Source organism: Diaporthe amygdali, assembly GCF_026229845.1.
Source record: "Diaporthe amygdali strain CAA958 chromosome Unknown NODE_2_length_3802984_cov_64_841326, whole genome shotgun sequence".
Taxonomy (NCBI): domain Eukaryota; kingdom Fungi; phylum Ascomycota; class Sordariomycetes; order Diaporthales; family Diaporthaceae; genus Diaporthe; species Diaporthe amygdali.
In genome coordinates this window covers 2363774-2388346 of record NW_026517022.1, presented here as the reverse complement: position 1 = coordinate 2388346, position 24573 = coordinate 2363774, and the positions used below count along the sequence as shown (strand labels likewise).

The following is a 24573-nucleotide window of genomic DNA, read 5'->3' as shown; positions in this document are numbered from 1 at the left end:
AAGAAGGGAGGAAGCTATCTGCAGCCAGCGGCCATCAGTGGGAAGGTGTAGGGCGGTGGGTCTGCCCTTCACTTCTTCTATTCTGAGCGCAGTACTTAAGGATTGTCACAACTTGAAAATGGCAAATGCCAGCAGGCGGTCAATGTGTAATACACTGTTTAGTTAAGCGTAGGTAAACACTTGGGAGATGGCTAAACGGTCTAGCATGGCTTTGGGACTGCCCTCGGCCCAGAATTATAACGTGCCAAAAAGGACTGTTCCGGTTAATAAATCATGTCATTGCCTGACCAGATTAGTTACTGCCTAGGTAATTAAGTGCCTAACGGGTTTGGGATCCGGTGGTGCGTAGCTCACGCTCTTTAGCAAGCCCGCCGTAGGAACTCTGTGGCAGGACCCCCGTGGTAGGACCTCTAGCAAAGCAAGACCCGTGAAGCGGCGTCGGGGCAGCTCCCTCGTGCAGGGTACGTTACGGGCGTACTAGGTAACTCAGGACTCGGAGGCAGCTTCGAAGAAGCTGTCCTTCTGATTTTGTGGTTGTCACATGTACTGCCAGTGTATCCCATCAGACGCCGGGCAGTCACACGACGAGGTAAGGATCGCAGTCAACAGTACGGCCAACCCCATTCTCCTCGAGACAACCCCATCTAGACCATGAGGAGACCAAAGGATGCCTAATTTCACGCACCGATCCGTCAATCCAATCAACTGTACAATCGACAGCCGATGCATGACCACAGACCATACACAGAGACGGAGAGCAGGTCCGGAGAACTCGTGGGAATGGAAGGATCCGGGGCGTGAGGGAAGGTGACCACAGCCTTCCGGGATCGGCGTGCCCAATTAAAAGTACAAGAACATATATGGATTGAGTATCCAGAACGCCTATGCATACATACCGCTGTATACCTCGCCCGGCCTCTAATGCCTTCGCACCCGAGCATCTATACATTAAATTGCGCCTCCGTCTCATGTGATGTATCTCTATCATTAGGGCCGCAGCCACGAAACAGCCCAACACATGCCACACACTTATACATTAAGGTAGAGTCATGAACAACGCCTCCAATTGGGGGTAATTCGGCGTCCCCAGCCCCGTGAGCGGATCCCACCCTTCCACTGCCGAGAAGCCATCCGTGCCGCACCCGGGGTTCTTGCCGTTGGTCACGTCGTTCATGACCTGCGGATTGGCGTAAAGAGCCGGGTTGATGAAGCCGACAGGGCCCTTACCCGCCTGAAGACGCTTCTCGTTGACCATGTTGATGATGGATGCAAAGACAGGGGCGGATGCTGCGGGGTGAAGTGTGTCAGTCAGAAAGCTCCTGTTAATGGGCAGGGACATGAGCTTACCCGATGTTCCAAAAGACAGCGAGAACCGGCCGTCCACAGCCGTGACATAGTTGGCGCCGTTGGCACTGACGTCTGGGAAGCCTCTGACCACCTTTGAGTTGTTGAAACGGTCCGCGCCATATGGGGGCGCGTGGTCGGCGAAGTAAGTGCCGATTGCCTGTTTCTGGTACGATGGCATCGCGAAGACGTTCGAAAACCCTCCGCCAGAGAAGATGACCCGCTCACAGGCGCTCTCAGGCGTTCTGACTGTCGACCCGTTCAGGATCTGAGTCGCACCCACGGATGTCACCCATGGGCAACCTCCAGGGAACGAGGGGTTGAACAGGCCGCTGGATCCATTGTTGTAAGCTCCAGTAACCGGATCGATGCACTGGTCTCCGTTGCCTGCTACGCCGAAGTCGCCGGAGGAATAAACAACGGTCACACCCCGCAGTGCCAGCTTCATGTACTCGTCACACTGTCGCTGCTCGTACTTGATGCCCAGATCTGCCTCATTGAATCCGTAACTAGTGGATATCACGTTTGTGGGTTTGGTGGTGCCGCAGTTCACTGAGTTTGGGTATTGACCGTCGACATTGGGATCCTTGGAATCACCACCCTCGAATTGACAGTAGTTGCCGTCAATGCCGTCCAGAAAGTTGTTGAAGCTTGCGCTCTGGACCAGATCGCCGACCTGGTACAAAGTGGCCTGCTGAGGGTAGATCAGGGCCATCGCGAATTCCAAGTCCAGTGCGGACTCGCCATTGAAACTGAAACTCTGGTTCTTGTCTTGGACGACGCCGTTGTCGAGAAGCGTCACAATTGGCGACTTGCCGTTCAGGTTGGGCTCGAACTCCTTGAAATACATATCCAGGTCCTTCTGTAGGAAAGCCTGGGGCGTGTACTCGACGATACCAAGGGTGTTGTTGCTGGCTGAGAGGCTACCTGGCGGAGTCGCGTAAAGAGCTCGCAGGCAAGCGGGCGTGATCATGGAGTCGCATTGTGTCAGGTCCATCAGAGCGTTGTCAACGAAAGCGCCCTGCTTCGGGTTGCTGCCGTCATCAGGACTGCCGACAATGCCCTTTTCAGGACGCTGCCGTTTCTGCAACTCGGCAGATCTCTTCTTAAGCTCTGACATGGCATCCTCCGGCATTTCCCTGAACCTGTTCTTCCGACCGTGCCCCACGCGCTGATCGAAATGTACCGTAGGCGTGATGATATCGACATGCTCGACCAGGTGCTCTGGGAGGTGATACTTGTCGCAAGCTACGTGACGAGCGCTCGTAGAGGTTGAGTGCTTATAGACGTGGTATGTTGTCTTCAGCATCTGTTCCATCTCTCGCACTGTCGCGTTGAATGTGATCCAGCTTTTCGATGCCGACATTTTTATCCGGCTCGGGTGGATTCCTTCCATCTGCAGCCACTCCATGACCGAGTCGACAGAGTCCTGCTTGGGCTTGAACATGTCCACGATCTTCTCAGGCGACCAGTGTTTTCCGTAGTTGGGGGACTCCGGGTGAGACACATCGTATACCAGCTCCTCAGCCCGGTGAAGGTTCTGCTGCGTGAGACCTATCCGGACTGGCAGGTTCGCAGCAGCGTGAATTCGATGAGCCTTCGACCAACTGCTCCGAGCAGCCACTCTCTCCTCGTGCACAACATGATTAATGGTCCTTGGCCGCAGCGGCTTCGCGTCGACTGCTGCCACCAGGGCAGCCAGTATGCTTGTGAGAACGCTGAACCGCATCTTGGCAACACCAGGACGTCCAAATCCCAAAAGAGAAAGAGAAGACAAGTTTGGCAGGCATTGGAAAACTTTCTTCATATTGCTGTCCGTCCATCTTAGCTCTGAAATGCCCCGTCCAGGGGTCCTCCGGCTGGGGCACGACTGAAACCGCGTCCACGATCCGTGATAGATCCTTCCCCTACAACGAACCCGTGTCGAACCCCGTAATTGCAAGGGAGACGACGCCGGCCATCCTTGATTACAGCAATCAGTGGGCGGTGTCGAACCATCTCGCGTCGGGAGGCCAAGCTTCAGATGATCCACTCGTCAAGCTTCCCAAGGAAGCTTACATGTGATCCACGGTCGACGGGATGAGGCCATCAGCCACAGCAATGACGGTGTCCGGGACAGGTACATCAAACAATTCCGGCACAACGACGTTGCAGACTGCACTACTAGGTTCGTCTGCAACGACAGTGAGCCGCAGGGGCACAGACAGCCCCGTTTCCGCCGCGTGGGCCAGTTTATGCGTTATCTTGAGCCGCATTCGACCAATTGAACATGTCTGGGCCAGGGTTCCGGGTGATTGGTTTCCAATGGCAAGCCGTTTTGAGGCACCGAACGCTAGAGGCGGGTTGGGGGTTGACTCGGAGCTCGGGAGCTCGGCTCTGCTCGTGCGGGATCGCTAAAGAAGTTCCAAACGCGTACCTGAAACGGAGGCGCATCCCGGCAATTCACCGGAGATCTTGAGCCCTACGTGGCCTTGGCAAAAGGCAAACGACAAACTGAATCTTGGCTCAACGAATCTTGCTGTCTTAAAATCTTCAATTGCTCGTCAAGCTCACGTGAGATTTCGTCGCTGGCTTTCCCATCTTCTGGCTGCAGAAAAGCCGAAATCGCATTTTCGAGGGTTTCGTTGGAGAACCCCGGCGTTTTGAGCTTTGCGTGGAATTGCGTCTCAGATCTGAGATCAGCCTCAAACTGGGCGGTAAAGGTGTACGCATGTTGCACTTGAGATGGTTTGACGACATTCCACGCCTTGGTGGGTCTGCTACCGCGTGATAGCGGCGGGTCCAAGATTATGTTTGTGACGGCAGCATTCAGGTTCGTCAGCTCTTTTGCGCCATTGCTAGCCTGTTTGTCAGTCATGTTCCACGCATGGATCTGTCCCTTTGGATGCCCAGACAGAAGGACCGTGCCATCATACGTCAAGCCTAGACAAGACGCGGGTCCGGAGTCTGAGGGTGCAACACAAAAAGGCGCTGTGACCTGCACGACCGTAGATGATTCTTCGCTCTTTGGCCCGAGCAGCGGCTTGGGGCCAAAGAATTCGATAGAGAAGATGGGACCGCCCTCTGTTGACACAAAGGCACCTCTTGAGCAAGGGTCAAGGGCAACACACAAGGGGAAAGTTGGGAACAGTAGAGTGCGGAGGACTGCGCCGGTTCGATAGTTCCAAATGATGCACGTCTTGTCCTTGCTCGCGGATACGCAGATACTTGTGTCCTCGCTGTCGCCCGAGGACGGTGCGATGGCTGTGATGGCACCCCTGTGGTTGGAGAAGCTGACGACAGGCTCGCGCTCCTCATTGCTGTCGAGTTCCAGCAGCTGAGCGAGACTCCATACGTGGATGTTTGAGTCGTCGGATCCGGTCAGGAGATGATACGGCGTTGCCACGACGCAGGACACAGCCTGGACGTGACAGGGAGGCAGTGACACCAGTCTCCCGGTGCAGGTCTGTGAAAGAGTCAGCGACCTCAGATGTATAGGGCTCAGATAAGCGTATAAAACTCTGGATAACCTACCTCCCATAGCATGACCCTGCCTTCGACGGTCCCCAGGATGAGCACATCGCCGGCCAGCGTCAAGCACCTTATCCTCTCAGGGAACGCCACAAAAGCCTCCTGGTTGCCGCGAAGCCGTGAGTAGACATGGACGTAGGCCTTCTCGTGTTGGGCTGCGAACACGTGCGTCTTACTGGCGGCAAGGCAGTTTGGCGGAGTTGCACTTTTCTTGAATGCTGACTTTGCAGCAAATGTTGGCCATAGAGAGTGTGTGTAAATGCCGACGTCCTTGGCGATGGCCGTGTTGCTAGACAGCGGGGGTCCACAGATGGAAGTGAAGAACTCTTCGGCCAACATATTGCCTTGCTTCGAGAGCACTGGTATGTCTCGATGCACAGAGGGGGCAGTATTTGTTTGACAAAGTTTCGACGCTTCCCAGGCATTGAAGCCAAGAAAAGTACTGAAATTTGCTGCCGAGTTTGGCAGGAACGCACGAGCCAAGTGAGCCGGGACTCAGGGTACAACCCTGGCATCGACTGCGTGTGCTCACATGCCTGGGCCGCAGTGGAAAGAAAGTTTAGCTGCTTCAACAGCTGAGTTCATGATGTCAAACCAGGAAGCTGTCCTGGAGGTATTTATTCGCGCTGTAACGAATGATACGGGCACGATTGCACGCCATGATATGGCACTGATGTTGAGTGAAGCAGACCTTAAGTCTTCTTGGCTGATTCAAAACAACACTCAAGCAATGAGCAGACATCGACTCAGCCTCATCAATGGCTATTATTGTTGTCTTTGCAGAGGGCGACTTGATTCAATGGACAAAAGTCAATTTATACGATTCAAAGACTCCCTTGGGCATGTTTCGAACTGCCCAGCCTGGTCTAGAATCTCCCCATCGCCAAGCAATCCCCGTGCCATCCCATGACTTTACTTACCCCTGAAATCCGGGGACATTGCCTGCTGCAACGTATGCCGTCACCCAGACAGGCGCTAACTACTGCGAGAAACATGGCCAGGAAACATCCACTCCCACAATCTCAAAGACGAAGGGGTACTCACCCCGGCGACAGAATCACCCAATCCAACAGCATCGGCGTTCCGGCCGAGACGGTCGAGGCTCTTCCGCGCTGGAAAACAAAATCCGGGGCCTTGGCGCACACCCACATGTCTCGGGCCCAAGAGAGCGAAAGGCTGCTGTGCAGTTATACTAAGCATAGACAGAACCTTATTTAGATTGTAGGCCCCTCCCAATTGGCTGACCCAGTCAGGTCCAGCAGCCCCTGACACTATCCAGCTTCCACTTTGGGGACCGCCCCGAGTAATTTACTTCCGTGGGCGATCGCCCGCGCGCGGGGGCGGAGGGTAGCATTGGAGGCAAATCGTTTTGTTTTAGCCTTTCTGTTCCTGGGCGGAGCGCAAGCGAGAGTCAGCGGGGAAACATACAATGGACGGACAAGTTCGTATATAGCTTGCCCATGGGGCTGCACGCGGGTGGGTAAGGGGAAGAGGTGATGGCTCATCCTTCTGTTCTCTTCGCCTGTGCTGTGCTGTGCTGTGCTGTGCTGTGCTGCTTGCCCGCCTGTCATTCACTCATTCACTCATTCTTGAACCATGGTCCGCAAAATGGTTCGGACGTTTTCATTCGTTTCTTCACCGTCAGCAGTTGCCCTGTCACTGTTGGCGGGCTCGGCACTCGCTGTCGACCTTAACACCGCTGACACAGCCTCCATATCCTCGGCTGCCTCTACGATCGCGTCGGGTCTGTTCAAAGGTTACTATAATAACGCTTCCACAGCCGGGGACTTTAACCAACCGCAGCCGTGGTACTGGTGGCTGTCAGGCTCAGGCTGGAATGGCCTGATGGACTATACCGTGTACACCAAGGACACACAGTACCAAACAGCCCTCCTGGCCGCAATCCCCGAGAACCTCGGCTCGAACTTCGATTTTGCACCCGCGGAGCAGCAGGGGTGGGAGGCCAACGATGACCAGATGTACTGGGTGTACAATGCCCTCACCGCGATGGAGTACAACTTCACGGCAATCGAAGGGGCACCGTCGTGGGTGACCGTCGCTGAGAACGCCTTCAACGCCTTCGCGAGGAGGTGGGCAGCCGACAGCCCGACGTGCGGCGGGGGCTTGAAGTGGCAATATACCAAGACCGCTAATGGTTATTTCTACAAGAACGCCGTGACGAACGGAGGTTTCCTCCAGACCTCGGCCAGGCTGGCCCGGTACACGGGCAACACGACTTATGCGGAGTGGGCCGGAAAAATTTGGGACTGGTCCGTCGCCGTCGGCCTCGTTGGGACCCAATTCAATGTCTTCGACGGGACGTCCGATAAGGACGCCGACAACTGCACCACCATGTCTGGCGACCAGTGGTCCTATAACGTCGCCACGTACATGATGGGTGCTGCCAACATGTACGCATATACCGGAGCCATGGGCTTTCCAGAACAGCAAGTCGTATGGGGATCACGGGTGGCGGGGCTGGTGGCAGCAGCTAACGCGACTTTCTTCTCCCCACCGACGAACAACGCGACGGGCGTTATGTATGAGCAGAAATGTGAAGTCACTTCAGAATGTGACCTCGACCAGACGAGCTTCAAGAGCAGCCTGGCGAGGTGGATGGGTAAGACGGCTGTGCTGGTGCCCAGTGTCAAGGACAACATCATGACCCTGCTCAGCACAAGCGCGAAGGCGGCCGCTGCGAGCTGCACTGATGGCACCTCGACCGTCTCGTGTGGCATGAAGTGGTGGACAGCGGATGGGTACGATGGGTATTCGGATTTCGGATCGCAGCTGAGCGCTTTGGAGGTTATACAGAGCCTGCTGGTGACAAGCACGCCGGAGCCGACGACATTGATCCCGGCATAGTGTGACGGGGGTCTAGCTCGGAAGCAACGGTGGTTTCGTCCCCGGTACAATATCATCCATTTTACCAAGGATATTCTCTGCGAACCCGACTGCCTTCTTGTGACCGAAATGCTCAGTGATTTGCAGACGATGAATCTCCCCTTGACATCGATCATGGAACGAGGAACTGATGCTCGCATTGTGGATCCGGGATGTAAGCAGGTAGCAACAAGATCGCGGCAAGAGGATTATTTGCGAGGCCGAGGGCCAACCTTGACATGCTTTTCCTGAAGCTAACTCCGAGCATGCGACGAAGGGGTAGGCGTCAATGGCCATAGTGACATGATAGCCATATGCACAGAGCTCGCTGTCGCTGCCGACGAAGGTCCACAGTGAGCCAAGATATCACAGCTCTTGACAACTTTGTCTCGGCTTGGCAACTAAGACAGAACTCAAGCCTGGTGGGTTCCAAGAAAGATGCTGCGCGGTGATCTTGCCATCTCTTCGACCCTCAGATCTGTCGTCAAATGGGTGCCCTTACGCAGTGGCAAATGCGAGAGCTGCTGAACTGTTACTAATCTGGGCTCATGCATTTTGCCAACTTAATTGGCCTTGCAATCCCGTTCTGACGACGCAAGGGTACGGAATTTATGTTTCTGAAGCCGGCTGGCTGTTCCCTGGCTCATCTGAAGTTGACGAAGGCTGGCCTCGTATGGCTTCGACTTGGGGTTCAATCCGTCTGGTCCCAATCGTTTTGCTGCCACCAGAAGGAACCACTCCGAGACGAGACGACTGCAATGTGGATGTCGGTCTTGGAGTGACCGGGGAGACGCAACTCCATCCCAGCGAGGTCATCTGTGGTCTCTCGCGCCGGCAGACCTGAACTCCGAGTGCATGTCTCGGACGAGGCTGCACCTGGCCACACGTGTCCCGTGGCAGGCGTGCTGGCTATTTTTGTACCGCATGCGTGATGCCTGTGTGGCGCGCAGCGGATAGAATGCACTGTTTCAATCGGCTGCGGACACCATCAGCCACATTCGTGTTTCCGGCTGCGCCCTTGAAGGTTCCTGATCCCCGAGCGATCATGAATCGCCGTGTGACATGCCGAGGGAGCTTGGACTTTGCGTGGCACGGTCGAGTCAAGTCGGCAATCTCGTCGGCTGTCAACCAACAAGGGACGGACATAATGGGACCGGACCTGGGTGAAGCTGAACCAAAAGGAAAGCTGTTGGGATCACAGCATTCGCTGTATCCGTAGGGCTAGCCTTCTTGGGCGGGCTGGAAGTCGGTTAACTGCAAGTAGAAAGGGTGGTGGACTACAGTAGTGCAGAATGGATATGCACGTTGAAAAGCTTGGCATAGAAGGGCCCGCAATTGATGGGATGAAATAGAACAGGTTCCATTTTAGGGAGGGAGGGAGGGGGATTGTAATCAATGCAAGTGATGGGATCTGATATCTGGTCCTCTACACTCAGGGATTCGGTGACACAACACTGCCCCAACGGATGCACAACGGATAGGCGACCTGCAAGAGGTGATGAACGGGGAAGGGAGCTTGGGACAGGAGGGATGGGAACTGTGTTGGTGTTGTCGCTGGTATTGGTGGTGGGTGGTTTCAGGATGTCTCTCGTAGACAAGCTTGGAAGCGGGCAGGAAGGACACTTGTCAGGCTTGTTCGCGCGTGTGCCGTGGACCAACCCCCCTCCTGCTCTCTCCTGCTCCCTCCTGCTCCCCGACGAACCGAAGAGCGCGGATTCCAATTTTGGAGAAGGTGTGGCTTGCACATGAAACAAGGGGACCCTCAATTTAAGCTTTAACTGGTTCTTTTTTCTGCTCTTTTCAGTGGTCACTTGGTATGTCACCTTCCATCCAGTGTTGGCTGGAGTATTTCCTTGATTTTAATTAACTTTGTGAGGCTCTCTCTCTGATCATCAGCCCGTCTGGCTCTCTGGTAATCCCGAACTTAGATTGAAGAGGTGAGCCGTTGGCTGCATGAGGTCCTTGCTGGAGCTGGTTCTTGACAGCTCCCTCCTGGACATTTAGACTAGGCGGTGATCATGCAAGCACATCAGACCCCTGCTGCCATCCAACGGATCGACCGCGTGGGCCCTCAGGCCCTTGGTGCTGATGAGATAATATGGGCAGATTGGGATGGGATTCGTGGACGGGTGCGCAATCTGGTTACCCATTGGACCTAACCTGCAGATCGCCCTCCTCCAGACAAGCGGACAAGCTCATCACACACTCACACAGCCTGTCCTGCCCTGCCTGCCTGTCGTACCCGGATTTTACGTTCGGAGAAGGAGAGAATGACGAAGTCCTCGCCATATTGGCTCCAGTCAGTGCGACTTGCTTCGGCCCGTTGAAACAGGCCTCCAAATCCAATCGATCGTCTACCACTCGCATACTACAGTACCTAGGTAGACTTGACTTTTAACTACCGTATATCTCGCCCGCATCACACAGAGAAAAACGGGAAAGGCTTCGTAAGCTCCTTCGTAGACTCCTTCGTAAAAGCAGCATCGCCTCGCATATCTAGCGCAACCACCTGCTCAACTGGGCATCGTCCCTGATCTACGCCATCGTCGTCTTTGGCCCCGCAGAGCTCGCAGGCATCAGGCAAGCCTGCGCAACCTTTTGGGAAAACTTGGTTGGAACCTCGAGAGCCCTCTCTCACACGTTGGAGGTCGTCGTCTCCCACATTCTTCTGCCGTCGAAGCTTTTCTCCTCCACGTCACCACCAGCCTGCCAGCCCAGTCCAGTCCGGTCCAGCCCTGTTCACCTCCACGCTGGCCACTCTCAATTTACCCACACCTGCATCTGCAACCCGCATCTTCGAATCAATCAATCCAATCCACCTGGGCGTATCTACCTACACCCCTGCGCCCTGTTCGGGGGTGGTCCCGAATTAAAAAAAGGCCAAGCCCGCCTAGCTGCAAGCTCATCATCCCGCACGATACTTTTCTTGGCTCGTTTCTTCCTTGCCCATGCCCAGATGTGCGCATGTGTGAGCTTGTCCCTGTGCCTGTGAGGACAACCACTGATTGACATTGGCGAAATCCCAACTTTTTCCCCCTTGCCCGCCATCTCAGCCAGCCAATGCGTTGAAACTGTCGCACTACTACAATCTACACTACTCAGATATCCCGTCATCTCGTCTCGTCCTCCCCCCGACTTTTTGTCACCTGGCAAGACAAGCAGTGGCATTCTCAATTCATCCATTGACCATATTCTTATTGGTATTTCACCCCTCCTCCGTTCACACGAAACAACGGTACCCAGCCATCACTCCCTAGCTGGCCCTTGCACGCCATCCGCGGCGCCGCACCCGCTTCGATCCCGTCGCAGTCTTGGCATCTTTTCGAAACCTCACCTTCGCGACCAGAGCACCATACTACGGACCCCGAACCAGCGCGAACTCCGGGTCGACTTCCTCCCATTCCCGTCTCAACTTGCCCACCCGACTGTTGCTACCGCCTTCACACATTCGCCGCTCGAGACCAGTCGGCTCCATGTTCAATGTTAAACGAAAGCCGATGCTGATCCCCGTCTCGGCGCGAGCGAAAAGCCCCCGGCGACAGCCCAACATGCTCACCGTGAAGCGCGCCCTGATCGCCGCCGCCTTCTTCATTACCCTACTCTACATCGTCACGCGGTCGCATGGGCCCGACACCCCAGCACCCGTGCCAATAGTACCAGACTCGTTTCCAAAAGCAGACGACGCACACGAGCCCTCGAGACAATCCTCCTCCTCGACAGGCACACCCCATGCCTCGGTAGGGAAGCCAGCTAGCAATGGGGGTGCCGCTGCTGGCGGTGGTGTGGCCGGCCAAAAGACAATGCAGGACATGTCCAAGCTGTCCACCTACGACAAGCTCGCATATCAGTTCCCCTACGACGTTGAGACCAAGTTCCCCGCGTACATCTGGCAGACATGGAAATACAACCCGTCGAGCGGCAAGTTCCAGTTCAGGGAAGAGGAGGCCTCATGGACGGAGCTTCACCCAGGTTTCATTCATGAAGTCATCACGGACGACGTCGCCGAGAACCTGATCAAGCTGTTCTACGCCTCTGTGCCGGAGGTGATCGAGGCCTACGACGCGATGCCTCTCCCCGTCCTGAAGGCGGACTTTTTCCGGTACCTGATCCTGCTGGCGCGTGGTGGCGTCTACAGTGATATCGACACATCGGCGCTCAAGTCGGCAGTGGAGTGGGTCCCCGAGTCTGTGCCGCGCGAGACTGTGGGCTTGGTGATTGGCATTGAGGCAGACCCAGACAGGCCCGACTGGCACGATTGGTACAGCCGGAGGATCCAGTTCTGCCAGTGGACAATACAGTCGAAGCCGGGGCACCCAGTCCTGCGCGATATCGTCGCGCGGGTTGCGGCCGAGACGCTCAAGAGGAAGAGGTCAGGGTTGCTCGACGGGATGGACACCAAGAACGTAATAGAATTCACGGGACCTGCTGTCTGGACCGATACGATCTTCGAGTACTTCAACGACCCGCGGTATTTCGACATGAGCACAAGCAAGGGGGCGATCGACTGGAAGAACTTCACGGGCATGGAGGTTGCCAAGAAGGTCGGCGACGTGATCGTTCTGCCCATCACGAGCTTCTCGCCCGGCGTACAGCAGATGGGCGCGAAGGAGCCCGACGACCCAATGGCGTTCGTGCATCACGATTTTGAGGGTGAGTTGGAAACACTGAACGGAACAACGGAGCGCAAGCGAATTGAAGACTGACTTTTCTGAACAGGCACTTGGAAGCCCGAAAGTGAAAGGCACATCGGCCCTGAAACCTGAGGGAAATTACGGCAATCCTTGCCTCTTCTTGTGTACAAATTTCTTTTGATTTTCCCCCCTTGCGAACATGCCAAAACAACTGCATGCGATAGGAGTCCAGGTCACTTTGTGTTTTGGTTTTTCTTTCTCTCGAGGTTTCACGACGGACACAAGAGAAAAGCAAATGCAGAGACAGCCACTTGTTATGATATGCATACCCGGTATCGATTGAGGGACGATAACGACCTTAGAGAATAATAGACAGCAGGGTTTGGCGAATACCTACAACGATGAGTTAATTATCTGGCTTGCATTCGTGGTCTACGTGCTGCAGATGACCTCCTCCCGGATGAGCACCCAGCTCCAGCCTGGCAGTGAACGCCTGCTGACGGCCTGCAAAGAGTTGTGAACTTCCAGAGACTTGCGAGGTGAGAGCAAGCGAAGGGCGAATGCAATATCTCGAAGCCACTCTGGCTCAACTGTGTGTTACGCGTCGGCATTCATCACGGACAGAAGGGGAATCGGCGATATACAGCAATGATTGCATCCTGACCACGAAAGAAGCCTCCTTTTCGTATTACGACAGCCTTGCGTGTCTGGGAAAGCTTGAAATGTATGTGTCCAGAGCTAATCGTGGCAGTGAGTGGTAGCACTTGGGACAAAAAAGTTAAAGCTAAAATGCAGTACAGGGACCTATACATATTGTAACCACCACTACCAACTTATTCTTAAAAGCTTCTCTCCTTATGCGTAAACCACCACTAAAAGAACAAGCGCAGTCTCGATTCGATGATTTGGGGTAAGAAAAGGACCTACTACTACACATCAGCCAAAAAAAAGTTTACCCAGCCCAGGACTTGAACCTGGATCTTCCCGCCCCGTACTCGGGCACACTTCCGCGCAAGCTTCCATGCGTGTCACCAAGAAATGCTGCCATTACACTAACTAGGCTTACAAGACCACCAACAAATCTAGCTTATATCTACAAAATCCAGGGGCACGTAGCAATGAGGTACCTTAAGGCCTCTCAAGTGCTCCTAGGTTTCTATTTAGATACAGAGCCAGCTGTGTAGCGGCAGGCGGTAAGCACAAAACCCTGACCCGTCACCTTTCAGTGCATCACAACATCAACCAAGACAATCCATCTTCGGGCTAGTTTAACGCTAACGTAATAACTCCACTTAAGCCGACTTCACAGTCAACCCGGAGGTAGCCAACATCGAACTACAGCTTCAAAGCCAACCAAAGAAGCGGAAAAGTTCATCAGAATCGTGCCAGAGCCGATGGCATTGGCGGATGAGAACAAAATAGCTGGTAGTATAACACACGTGGCAGTGAGCGGTAGCATTTGGGACAAAAAAAGTCAAAGTCAAAATGCAGTACAGGGACCCATGCATATCGTGACCACCACCAACTTGTCCTTGAGAGCTTCTTTCCTCGTACCTGGGCCCACTGAAGGTCAGATGGAACTGGCAACCAGCTCGGTAGTGTGCCTTGGTTGTCTTCTCCTGGCTTTCCCCAAACTCCAACCCCGCATTTCGGGGATCGAGCTGCCTGCGCCGGTCCGCGTTGCGGCTGGATTCCGGGGAGCGGACCTTCTCCATCGAGGTAGCAAGCACGGAAGAACTTGCTTATATTTCAGTCTCTCGTGAGATCGTCATTTCATTGTGTTTGTTGCTTCTCCTGTCACACGAGCCGCGATGCCCAGTCGATCATCCCCCTTCTCACCCTGACGTCATGTTGCCAGCACTCACCTCGCGATGGGCTCCCCAAGCGCTAAGAGCTGCCCGGATTCAGCCGCGGCAATTGAAGGCGAGGACGGCGGTCCGGGGAAGCAGGGCTGTCCCTCTGGCTGTGGCCGGGCCTCAAGCGAGGTTCTCCAGTGCCCTTACATACAGCATCTCTCAGGGGCCAGATGAACCTCCCCTCTTGCCTTATACCATCCCCGAGCACTTCGCCAGGGTCGTGTCCGAGCATGGTGACAGGCCAGCAGTCATCTGCCGCAGCCCAACAACCACCGTCCTCGCCGGCGAGGAGACAAATTTGAGCTATGCCGCCCTCGACGCCAACTCCAGCAGCTTGGCTCACTCCCTGAGGTCGCTTGGTGTGAAAAAGGGCGACAGAGTGGCCGTCAAGCTCGGCAATACGGCCGAGCACGCTGCGCTGACGTATGCTGTGTTCAAGCTGGGCGCCATCTTGGTGCCACTCAACCCGACCTTCAACGCCTCGCAGGTCGCCGCCGCCTTGTCGCACCTGGGCGTCGAGGTCTTTGTCGTCGCGGCCGTCACCGACCGTGCCTACAAGCCCTGCCAGGGGCGGAGCAACCTCGACCTCCTCAGGAGCCTGATCCCGGACCTATCGTCAGGGCGCGTCGAGAGTCCACTGGTGCCGACACTGAGAAAGGTCGTGGTGGTGGACAATTCCTCGTCCCATCCTGCTGTGGACTTCTGTCTGGCCGACTACCCATCTTTGACCCCTTACGAGACGCTCAGTCCGTCGTCATCCTCATCGCTGAGTAGCACCCGCCCTGTCGTGCCCGACTCCCCTCTCCATGCTCAGGACTGCATCAACATCCAATTCACATCCGGGACGACATCTCACCCCAAGGCCGCCATGCTCACGCACACGGGAATCCTCAACAACGGACACCTGATCGCGAGGCGCATGGGGCTGACCCCGTCCGACCTCATCGTCTGCCCGCCGCCACTGTTTCACTGCTTCGGATGCGTGCTTGGCTACATGGCGACTGCTACTAGTGGCTCGGCTATCTTATTTCCATCACCTGCATTCGATCCCCTCGCGAGCCTCAAGATGGCCGCCGACCACCGCGCCACGGGCCTGTACGGCGTGGCGACCATGTTCGTGTCGATGCTCGAGCTGCTTGACAAGAAGTCCCGGCCCCTTGCGCCTGCGGACGCCGACCGGCTGCCCTCGCACCTGCGCAAGGGCATCGCGGCCGGCTCGTCTGTCCCAGAGTCGCTCATGCGCAAGCTCTACGACAGGCTGGGCCTGAGCGAGCTCGTGATCTGCTACGGCATGACCGAGACGAGCCCGGTCTCGTGTATGACCGCCCCGGGCGACCCCTTGGACAAGCGGACTGGCACCATTGGCAAGGTGATGCCGCACACGCGCATCAAGATTGTCGACCCGGCGGACAGGAGCAAGATCGTCCCGATTGGCGAGCGAGGCGAGTTGGCTACGAGTGGATATCTCGTCATGCAAGGGTACTGGGGTGACGAGGAGAAGACAAAGGAGGTCCGCATCCTAGAGCCTGACGTCGATGTTGGGATGGCAGGCAGCCCTAATGCCACAGGGGAGCCAGCGGTAGCACAGAACGGCGACTCGGACTCTGGCGCTGGGGGCCGCTGGTGGATGTACAGCGGGGACGAGGCGAGCATGACAGCGGACGGGTACGTGTCGATAACAGGGCGCATCAAGGACCTGATCATCCGCGGCGGCGAAAACATCCACCCGCTCGAGATCGAGAACGCGCTGTTCCAGCACCCACTGATCGCCGAGGCATCGGTGGTAGGCGTGCCCGACGCGAAGCACGGCGAGGCCGTCTGCGCCTTCGTCGTGCCGCGCGCCGGCGTCGCCACCGAGGACGACCCCACGTTCGGCGAGGACGGCTTTGCCCGCTCCGAGAGCCAGGGCCTGCCGCTGCTGCGGAAGGATGACGTCCGCGCGTGGGTGCGCGGGCGCCTGTCGTCTCACCTGGTGCCCAAGTATGTGTTTTGGACGGACGACTACCCTAAGACGGCGAGTGGGAAGATCCAGAAGTATAAGCTGCGGGATGCGGCGAGGGACCTGATTCACATCCACACTGGACCGGGTAGTGTGGATGAGAAGTATGAGGCTGTTTTGGAGAAGCAGATTGGTGGTAAGGGCGATAGTCGGTCATCTTGGGAGAGGTAGGGGGATGGCATATTGCGCTATAACTGTTATGAGAAGTCTTGCTTGGCTCAGGCGTGGTGTTGGCGGCTTTTGATCTACTGGGGTGGCATGTCTGGCTTTCAATGTTACTTTATTGGTAGATGGCCCTGAAAGCCATTTTCGAAAGATTTACTCTAGCGTTTGATTCAAGCTTAGAGTAGCCAGGAACAATCTGGCGACGAGACTCAATCGGGGTCCACATCCCAGATATTGGCATCTGTTCCAACACGAATGCGTCCTTTTTAACCACAGCAGTGTGAACTGTTGGTGCCGTAGGTGACAGCCACGGTCTAGTCTAGAAACCTCCAACCCAGCCCCAACAGCAGTGAGCCAACCATCCTCAACCCCCTATGTCTCATCTCACTGTCACGCTGGCTCTTGGCCCCTCATCATTCTCATCATTGCGCAGGCCAGTTGTTCGTAAAGTCCAGGCACGCCCCATTGGCACTCTTCGCAATGCCCCGGTCCGACAGGAACACGCAGTATTTGGCCACATTCTCCACGGGGACACTGTGCTTCTCAGCGTCAAACTTGGCCTGCGCCTGCTCGAACTTCTGGAAAAAGTCCATGTTGATGCCCTTGGCCATGGCATCCGTGATATGGGTGTTCATGCCGCCCAGCAGGAACGCGACAGAGTAGATCCCCTTGTCGGCATACGCAAACGCCGTGTTCTTGCTCAGGCCCAGCAGGCCGTGCTTGGACGCCGTGTACGCGGCGCCGGCGCTGTGGCCCGACTTGGCGGCGACAGAGCAGATGTTGATGATCAGGCCGCCCTTGCCGTCCCCCTGCTTCTGGAACTGCGCCACGGCCGCGCGCGTCGCGTAGTAGGGCCCGTTGAGGTTGACGCCCAGCACGCGCGCCCACAGCTCGGGCGGGCACTCGCCCGCGGGCGAGAAGTCGTCCATGATGCCGGCGTTGTTGACCAGCAGGTCGAGGCGCCCGAAGCGCGCCACGCTGCCGTCGACCAGCGCCTGCACCGCCGCCTGGTCCGAGACGTCCGTCGTCGTCGTCAGGATCCGCTCCGCCTTGTGGCCGGCCGCCACCCACTCCTGCTCCGTCGCCGTCAGGCGCTCCTGGTTCACGTCGCAGATGGCCACGTTGCTCCCTGCGGCGAGGAAGGCCGCCGCGATGGCCTTGCCTAGGCCGCCGCCCGCGCCGGTGACGATCACTGTGTGGGTGGACATGTTGTCTTGTGTTGGAGAGGGGTTGTGAGAGCTGTGAGAGGCTGGCTGGTGGGGAGACAAGTCATGGCGGCTGTGAAGCTCAGGAGTCGTGCAGATAGCCCTTATATGTCGTCCGCTGGCGCATTATCCCCTGCAGGGACTGGGGGAGTGTGGGGTGGAAGCACTGACGCTGCCCAGGCCAGACCACGCAGGGGTGAATATTTGTTCCTAGAACGTATGTGGTGTACGCTAGACATTCAACTCAGACTCACGTAACGTTTGAGACATTTTCGCAACATCGACGAATACCGCCTATAAAGTTACGGTTTGCAGCAGATTTGACAGGAGGCCCCGAAACCTTCGCGGCCAATTTGCCTCGTGTCTTCAAACTCAAATTTTCTAGAGTCGGCACTTAGATTTCAACGGTTCAAGGTGATATCAGTGGCAGAACAGCCAGGCCGCCCAGACACTTCCACCTGCCAAGTCGGCCGTCTTGCCCGTCCGTACTCGAATTCGGCGCTGTGGTATTCGTATTCGTGTGCGCTAAGGGGTTCAGGGTTCGGGCTGTTGAAGGGTGCGATGTCCGGCCGTCGAGCCAACCCAAAGGCATGAAGGTGCTCGCATGGGGGTCTAGTCATGACAGCATTGGTAATTGTTCATGTCACACAAAGCAGGGTGTAAGTCGAGTTGGCTTGACACCATCTAGTCTTGACTAATGGGTAGCTCAATCTTAAAATGGCGGGACACCAGCACCAACAGACTGGTATGAAAGCTCTCAGACACCAAGTCGACAATCCCTCTATTCAGGTTTGCGGGCTAGCGGGCACACCATTCAACGCCGTCAACCCATCGTCAAAGAAATTCCCGTATCCAGACCTGTCAGCTTGTCGATTCATCTAGGTGCCGCATTTCGTTCCCAGGCTGGCGGATAATCCCCACAATCGACAGTGCGCTCCGTTCCGTCCCGCCTTTTCCAGAATCGATCATCCTGGCCGTGTGCGGCTGACGGAACGGGACAAGATAGAGAAGCCGTCCCAGAACTTCGATGGCTAGCCTTATGGGCAGCTCTAGTAGTACGCGTCTTAACGGCATGATATAGAGCGAGCTACGCGGGAACAAAGACTATCACTACCTAGGTATTGAATGTTGACCAGTTGCTGGTCGACAATAGATATGGGAAATCGAGGTATACCCAACGTCCTCGATTCAACCCAATCTTCTGCAAAAAGTATTTTCCGTCGTATGTCGAATAAGAGACTGTTTTGAAGTTGGGTGGACTTCCCGTCTGTGTCGGTAGGTTAGTGGAGCCCTTTCGACAGCCCATGGCGTGGAAAATGGAAAGACCTCAACGACGCACTAGGTTCGAAGAGAACTTTCTTTGATCGTGACTTCCAGGCTACGAAAGTACCAAGAAAATCCTGGATATACGAGTCACATGTCGAGGATGCGTCCTAATTTTGAACCATTGAGCCGTTCAGAGGATCTTGCCCAGCGGTGAGTCGGCAAAGTGGACATGAAAATGGCAACCTATGTGCTGCGTCTTTTGTGCTCAGCTTCGTTCTCAGCTTACATGTGATTCTGATGTGTTCAGTTGAGAGTCTAGGCAAACGATCAGGATGGTTTGACGATTAGAGGCTGCCTCAGATGCTTGGCGTGTGGCTACTCGTACTGACGATCCATACCGGCGCGTCAGCCCGACACCAAGTTCCTTTGAGGAGACTCGAGGTCACGAAGGCATCTATTTTGCATATACGGATTGTTCCAACGACCAAGTGCTTCACACGCACAAGTATAAATAGTAGGCCGGTGACCCTGCAGAGTACGCATAAATCTGGACAGAGCAGCTCTCGATCCATTCGCGAACCAAACACCAATGGGCAGAATGGCAAGAACAGCGTCGTCTCCGCCACTAAGTCCAACGAGATCCTCAGCTTCCTGGGCCGCGTCTTCGAGGCTCAGACCATCGCCCAGAAGGCGCTGCCATCCGCGCGACTGCTCCGTGTCCAGGCCACCCTCCCCGCCGGACCATTCTACCCCGTTACGGACCCGCTGCGTCTGTCGAAGCTGTATGTGCTGTTCGCGGCCGGCGGTGGGGAGTGCGTCACTGTGCGATCGACGGGTTGGGACGAGCGGGCGCCGCCTGTCGTAAAGAAGGGGACGCCAATTCTGGGGCTGCAGACGTTTGCTGTTGAGGACTGCAAGGTCGAAATCACGCAGGCTGACCAGGCTGTTCGCGATCAGGTAGGCACGAAGTCTTTCTTCGAGGTCACTCTGTCGAAGCCGCTTGGAAACCCGCAGGACGGCCCGTATGATCCATTGTATACATTCCAGATGATCGACACCAGTTTGATTTCTGTGAATGCTGTGACCGGGAAGATTGTTGGAAATTCATTCTCTGAAGTTGCCTGGTCTGGGTGTGAGAGCTGTGATGAAGCTGTTGTTTGAAATTTACATGATTATGATTGGTTACCAGTCAGACTCAGGAACTTGATTCAATATGAAGATGCAGTGTTCCAGCCTTTGAGTGTCCAAGTGAGTGAGTTGGTAAGGTACATGTCGCAACTGAAAGAATGTGTAGACAAGCAGCAGAGACTGCGACACTATTGTGTTCTCCTAGACTCAGTGCTAAGCAGGCCCGAACTTTTTGGCAGGGATACACTGATCTTTGAATTACGTAATACTCAGGTACCTAGGTACAGTGACGCCATCCCGTCTAAGAAATATTTTGATCTTGTACAGGTCTGGTCCAAGGAAACACATCCCATGTAAAGCAACAATGTCAGGTCTGCTGTCCCGCGCGACATCCGACTCGCGCTTCCAGCTCGCCGCGACCGCACTGGTGTCTGGAGGCATCGTGGCCGCGGGCCTGCTGAGCTACCAGCGCCTGTCACACGAGCAGAGGGTGTCGAGGCTCAAGGACTCGATACCCAATCCAAGCGACGACCACCCGTTGCAGAAAGTCAGTACACATCCCACACCCGCACATCCGCCTCGATCCGAACACCCTTGACGACGAAGGAGTGCTGATCACTAACAGCACCCCGTGTCCTAACAGCTCACGAGCCTCGGAACGATACCTGCGCCCGACAAGGAAGACATCCGAACCGAGGCACTCGCGCGGCGGGCCCAGGCTGGCGACTTCGACGATGAGCTGATCCTCGAGCAGCTGGCGCGCAACCGCGTCTTCCTGACGCCCGAGGGACTCGACAAGCTGCGCAAGTCCTTTGTGGTCGTGGTGGGATGCGGCGGTGTAGGCAGCCACGCGACAGCAGCGTTCGCCCGGTCCGGGATCTCGAAGCTGCGGCTGGTCGACTTCGACCAGGTCACTCTGAGCAGCCTGAACAGACACGCGGTAGCAACACTGGCGGACGTGGGGCTTCCCAAGGTGCAGTGCTTGCAGAGGCGGCTAAGGGCGATCGCACCCTGGGTCAAGTTCGACCTGCGCCTGGAGAAGTTTGACAGCGACAGTGCCGACAGTTTGCTGGCGCCCTGGGCCGAGGGCGGACAGAAACCGGATTTCGTGGTCGACGCGATCGATAACATCGACACAAAGGTTGCCCTGCTGAAGTACTGCCATGACCACCAGATCGAGGTGATTTCTGCCATGGGCGCCGGATGTAAGAGCGATCCAACAAGGATCATCATTGGTGACATCAGCGGAACCACAGATGACGCACTGTCAAGGGCTACGAGGCGGCGTCTGAAGCTGCAGGGTGTCACGCATGGAATCGCCGCAGTCTACTCGACAGAGAGGACGTCAGATGGCAAGGCACAGCTGCTGCCACTGTCCGACGAGGAATTCCAGAAGGGCCAGGTTGGCGACTTGGGACCGCTGCCTGACTTCCGCGTTCGGATATTGCCAGTTCTCGGGACTATGCCAGCAATCTTCGGGCTGACAGTGGCCAACCACGTTATCCTCAAGATCACGGGTGCGCATCGGACTCTACCCACCATCTTCTCACATAACAAATCGCTGACCAGGAATTCAGGCTATCCATGCGACTATGTCGAGTCCAAGGTATCAGGAAAGACATTTGATTCCCTCTTCTCGGCGATTCAGGCCAACGAACAGAGACTGGTGAGGGCAGAGCCAGGGGCTCCAGCTGATATCGCTCTGGGTCTGAGAATACCCCTGACCCACAGTGAGGTGGCATTCCTCGTCGAGGAGATGTATCGGGGTAGAAGTGTAATCAGTGGCTTGCCAACAAGTCTGTTCCTGATCAGGTGGAGGAAACCTCAAGCAAGCATTCTGAAGACCTTGGGTGATGGCGAAGACCAGCAGAGGTGGACGACCCTTAAGTTGAGTGATCTGGTGTGTGTGACGAAGAAGGAATTCAAGATTCACGAGGAGCAAGTGCTCAAGGGAGGCAAGTCTCCTGAGGACCTCTATGATGCTGAGACGGTCAAGAGGGTCGAGACCAAGATAGCAGAGGTCGCTGAGTACGAGAGGTATAGGTGACAGCAATAGGCCAGGTCTTGCAATAAACCAACAATGACCTCTCGTCATGCCTGAAGTCCAATACCTGATTGGTATTGAAGACCTTAACCCCGCCACTGTTCTTCTCCCACTTCAATACATCCTTTCACCTGAACTGACAGAGGCGAGATGTGCCATTCAATCCCCATCCCGCGTAGACCATTGTCACAGTTGTCAATGAAGCTAGAGCCCAGCTGTCACTATGTGATTACCTATGTATTTCCTCAGATCTGCCGGTTTTGATCCGATGTCAATGTGAATTTTGCATCTTCCACGTGCCCTCGAAACGCATCTAGCGTCAGGATTCCTCAGCTTTTCGAGGTCTTGTATCGCTCGATCGGGTACCTGCAGGCGCGTTCTGCTCACAAACGCATACCAACATCATCATACCTGCCTCCCAAAACACCAACAGTGGATTCCTTTTTGCACATCCTCCCGAAACAACAATATTCTACCGACGACAGAATCATCCAAGCGCAAGTGTCTCATTCTCCCAGACTTTCTTTTAACCTCGAGTCCGTGATGGGTTCTTCAGGTCCTGCCGACGGCGACCCCGTCGTGCTTGACAAGGAAAGCGCGACTGGTCAGTTCGTGCGAACGGCCGTTTGCCTCTCGGCGATCACCCTCAAGCCCTTGACGATTGAGAACATACGGCAGCACCCATCAGTTCAATTGACAGGTAGGCTGCACCTCAGCTATGCTCGTGACCTTGCAGCCTGAAAGCCACGCTCCTTCTGACATGTCAATGGGGGTCTACTGCCCAAATAGCAACTTCTGATTTCTTTCTTCACACTGCGCCCACCAGCTAACCCTGAATCACTATAGGGACAAACAAGCCAGGAATGACGGCAGACCTCGTGGCTATTGTCAATTGGCTTGCCGAGCAGACTGGAGCAGAGGTCGTAGGCAATGTCGTCGAAAGCAGAAATCTCGAGTTCCGCCCCAAGTATCGTCCGTCAACCAAGCAGATTACCCGCAAAGAGATCAAGATTGACCCGGGCTCGATGCTCGCCAGCTGCATGCTGCACTTTCAGACCATCCTCCCATTCCTCCTCTACATCGGAAGCGAAGACCCCGAGAACGGCAAGCCGATAGAGCTGAGACTCAAGGGCACAACATACTCGCCCGGCACACCCAGCTTCGAGTATATCGACCAGGTCTTCCTTCCGGCGCTCCGGGACTACTTTGGTGTCGAAATCATCTGCCAGCTCGTCAAGCGCGGATGGGACCGCATGACCCGCAAGTGCCTCCAAGAGGGAACGGTGCGCTTCAAGATTCGCCCGCGCAAGATCGGAACCACCCTTTCGCTTCGGCCCAACGCCAAGCTGTGCGATGATGAAGACGTGGCAGGATCCGTAGACAGTGTGCTGTCAAATGTTGACGTGACCATCATCACGCCTCCAGTGCTGCATGAACCGCTTCAGGAAAACCTCCAGGGGGACATCGAGGCCCGCTTTGGGAACATCGATGTCAACTTCAAGGTGGAAGAGAGCGGCCACGATGACCGAGTCTACGTGCTTCTCGTGGGCAGGTCTGAGCGTAGGCAGCTTGTGTGCCTCTCCTGTCAAACAATCACTAACTCTTTGACTTGTTAGACTGTGGTTGGGGTCGAGACTACCTGATGACCCAACCCCTGAAAGACACGACACTCCTTGCGCTGAGCAAGGAAATCTCGAGTCAGGTTTGCAAGGATCTGGAAGATGAGGGTGAGTAACAATGTCTGATCAGATACATACTCGGCAACTGTGAGCCCGTGTCTCGCATTGCCATCAACACCGCAACCGCTGGCACCAACGCTGACCCGTGAAACAGTGAATAGAGAACGTGCAGTCGACGTGCACCTGGAAGACCAGCTGGTCATCTACCAGTGTCTTGCCGAGGGTCGGACATGCTTCGATGCATTGACTGCCGGGGAAGCAATTAATCCCGACTCCTCCACGACTCAGCTTTCGAAGGCGGCTGCGCTCGCCCTGCTGCCGAATGCCAGTTTCGACGGCAAGACTTGCATCGGAGCAGGTGTGGTGGTTGGGCAATTCTAATATGGAGGGCGGACTCTCTGAGCACAAAAAGCATGACATGCTGATGCACAATCCAAAAAGGTGCCGACCTTTTGTCGTCGGGCTTTGACATTCACTGCTTCCTTCTTCCCAGGTTCTAATGAGCATTCGTCGTCGTACTTTGCAGCTTGTTTGTCCATCTATGGGACGTCAATGACCTTTCTTTGGCCAATCCTGCCTACTTGTGGCCACTTGGGCAGTCAATTCTTTACCGTGGTGAACAGACGGGTAAAGCACCAGCATCAGAGCCAGCGTAAAAGAAGCAATTAGGGCCAGACTGTTTTGATAGAGTTCAATTGATATTCTACTCATTGATTTCTATTTCACATCCAGGGCCCCCTCCACTGCCGCAGGGAGCCCTTTTGCTCTGGCACGAAAACGCATACAATTATCAATGAGATAATGGCCAGCGTGGGTAGGCCCACAGTGAGTACAATTTGCCAAGGATCCATTTGACCATGTGT

At 55.4% G+C, this 24573-nt stretch overlaps 7 protein-coding genes across 7 annotated transcripts; 4 read left to right on the top strand and 3 right to left on the bottom strand.

Annotated features, from left to right (window-relative positions):
• Positions 1-1036: 1036 nt before the first annotated feature.
• J7T55_012068 (Pro-kumamolisin) lies at positions 1037-3073 on the bottom strand (the record flags this gene model as incomplete). The annotated part of the gene is made up of 2 exons (XM_053136920.1): positions 1037-1287; positions 1348-3073. 2 exons carry the CDS (start codon positions 3071-3073, stop codon positions 1037-1039), a joined length of 1977 nt encoding a protein of 658 aa, XP_052999873.1.
• A 178-nt stretch (positions 3074-3251) lies between these two features.
• Positions 3252-5193, bottom strand: J7T55_012067 (WD domain-containing protein; the record flags this gene model as incomplete). The annotated part of the gene is made up of 5 exons (XM_053136919.1): positions 3252-3306; positions 3403-3676; positions 3898-4181; positions 4260-4789; positions 4858-5193. 5 exons carry the CDS (start codon positions 5191-5193, stop codon positions 3252-3254), a joined length of 1479 nt encoding a protein of 492 aa, XP_052999872.1.
• A 1269-nt stretch (positions 5194-6462) lies between these two features.
• On the top strand, positions 6463-7719 carry J7T55_012066 (glycoside hydrolase family 76 protein; the record flags this gene model as incomplete). Its single annotated transcript, XM_053136918.1, has 1 exon — positions 6463-7719. The coding sequence occupies one exon, from the start codon at positions 6463-6465 to the stop codon at positions 7717-7719; it is 1257 nt and encodes a 418-aa protein (XP_052999871.1).
• A 3491-nt stretch (positions 7720-11210) lies between these two features.
• J7T55_012065 (Och1-like protein) lies at positions 11211-12440 on the top strand (the record flags this gene model as incomplete). Its single annotated transcript, XM_053136917.1, has 1 exon — positions 11211-12440. One exon carries the CDS (start codon positions 11211-11213, stop codon positions 12438-12440), a length of 1230 nt encoding a protein of 409 aa, XP_052999870.1.
• Positions 12441-14216: 1776 nt separating this feature from the next.
• Positions 14217-16394, top strand: J7T55_012064 (short-chain-fatty-acidligase; the record flags this gene model as incomplete). The annotated part of the gene is made up of 1 exon (XM_053136916.1): positions 14217-16394. One exon carries the CDS (start codon positions 14217-14219, stop codon positions 16392-16394), a length of 2178 nt encoding a protein of 725 aa, XP_052999869.1.
• A 416-nt stretch (positions 16395-16810) lies between these two features.
• Positions 16811-17596, bottom strand: J7T55_012063 (3-ketoacyl-acyl carrier protein reductase; the record flags this gene model as incomplete). The annotated part of the gene is made up of 1 exon (XM_053136914.1): positions 16811-17596. One exon carries the CDS (start codon positions 17594-17596, stop codon positions 16811-16813), a length of 786 nt encoding a protein of 261 aa, XP_052999868.1.
• A 1414-nt stretch (positions 17597-19010) lies between these two features.
• J7T55_012062 (uncharacterized protein) lies at positions 19011-24210 on the top strand (the record flags this gene model as incomplete). Its single annotated transcript, XM_053136913.1, has 10 exons — positions 19011-19069; positions 19420-19991; positions 20347-20534; positions 20631-21504; positions 21565-22024; positions 22349-22731; positions 22878-23591; positions 23648-23758; positions 23865-24068; positions 24152-24210. 10 exons carry the CDS (start codon positions 19011-19013, stop codon positions 24208-24210), a joined length of 3624 nt encoding a protein of 1207 aa, XP_052999867.1.
• Positions 24211-24573: the final 363 nt, after the last annotated feature.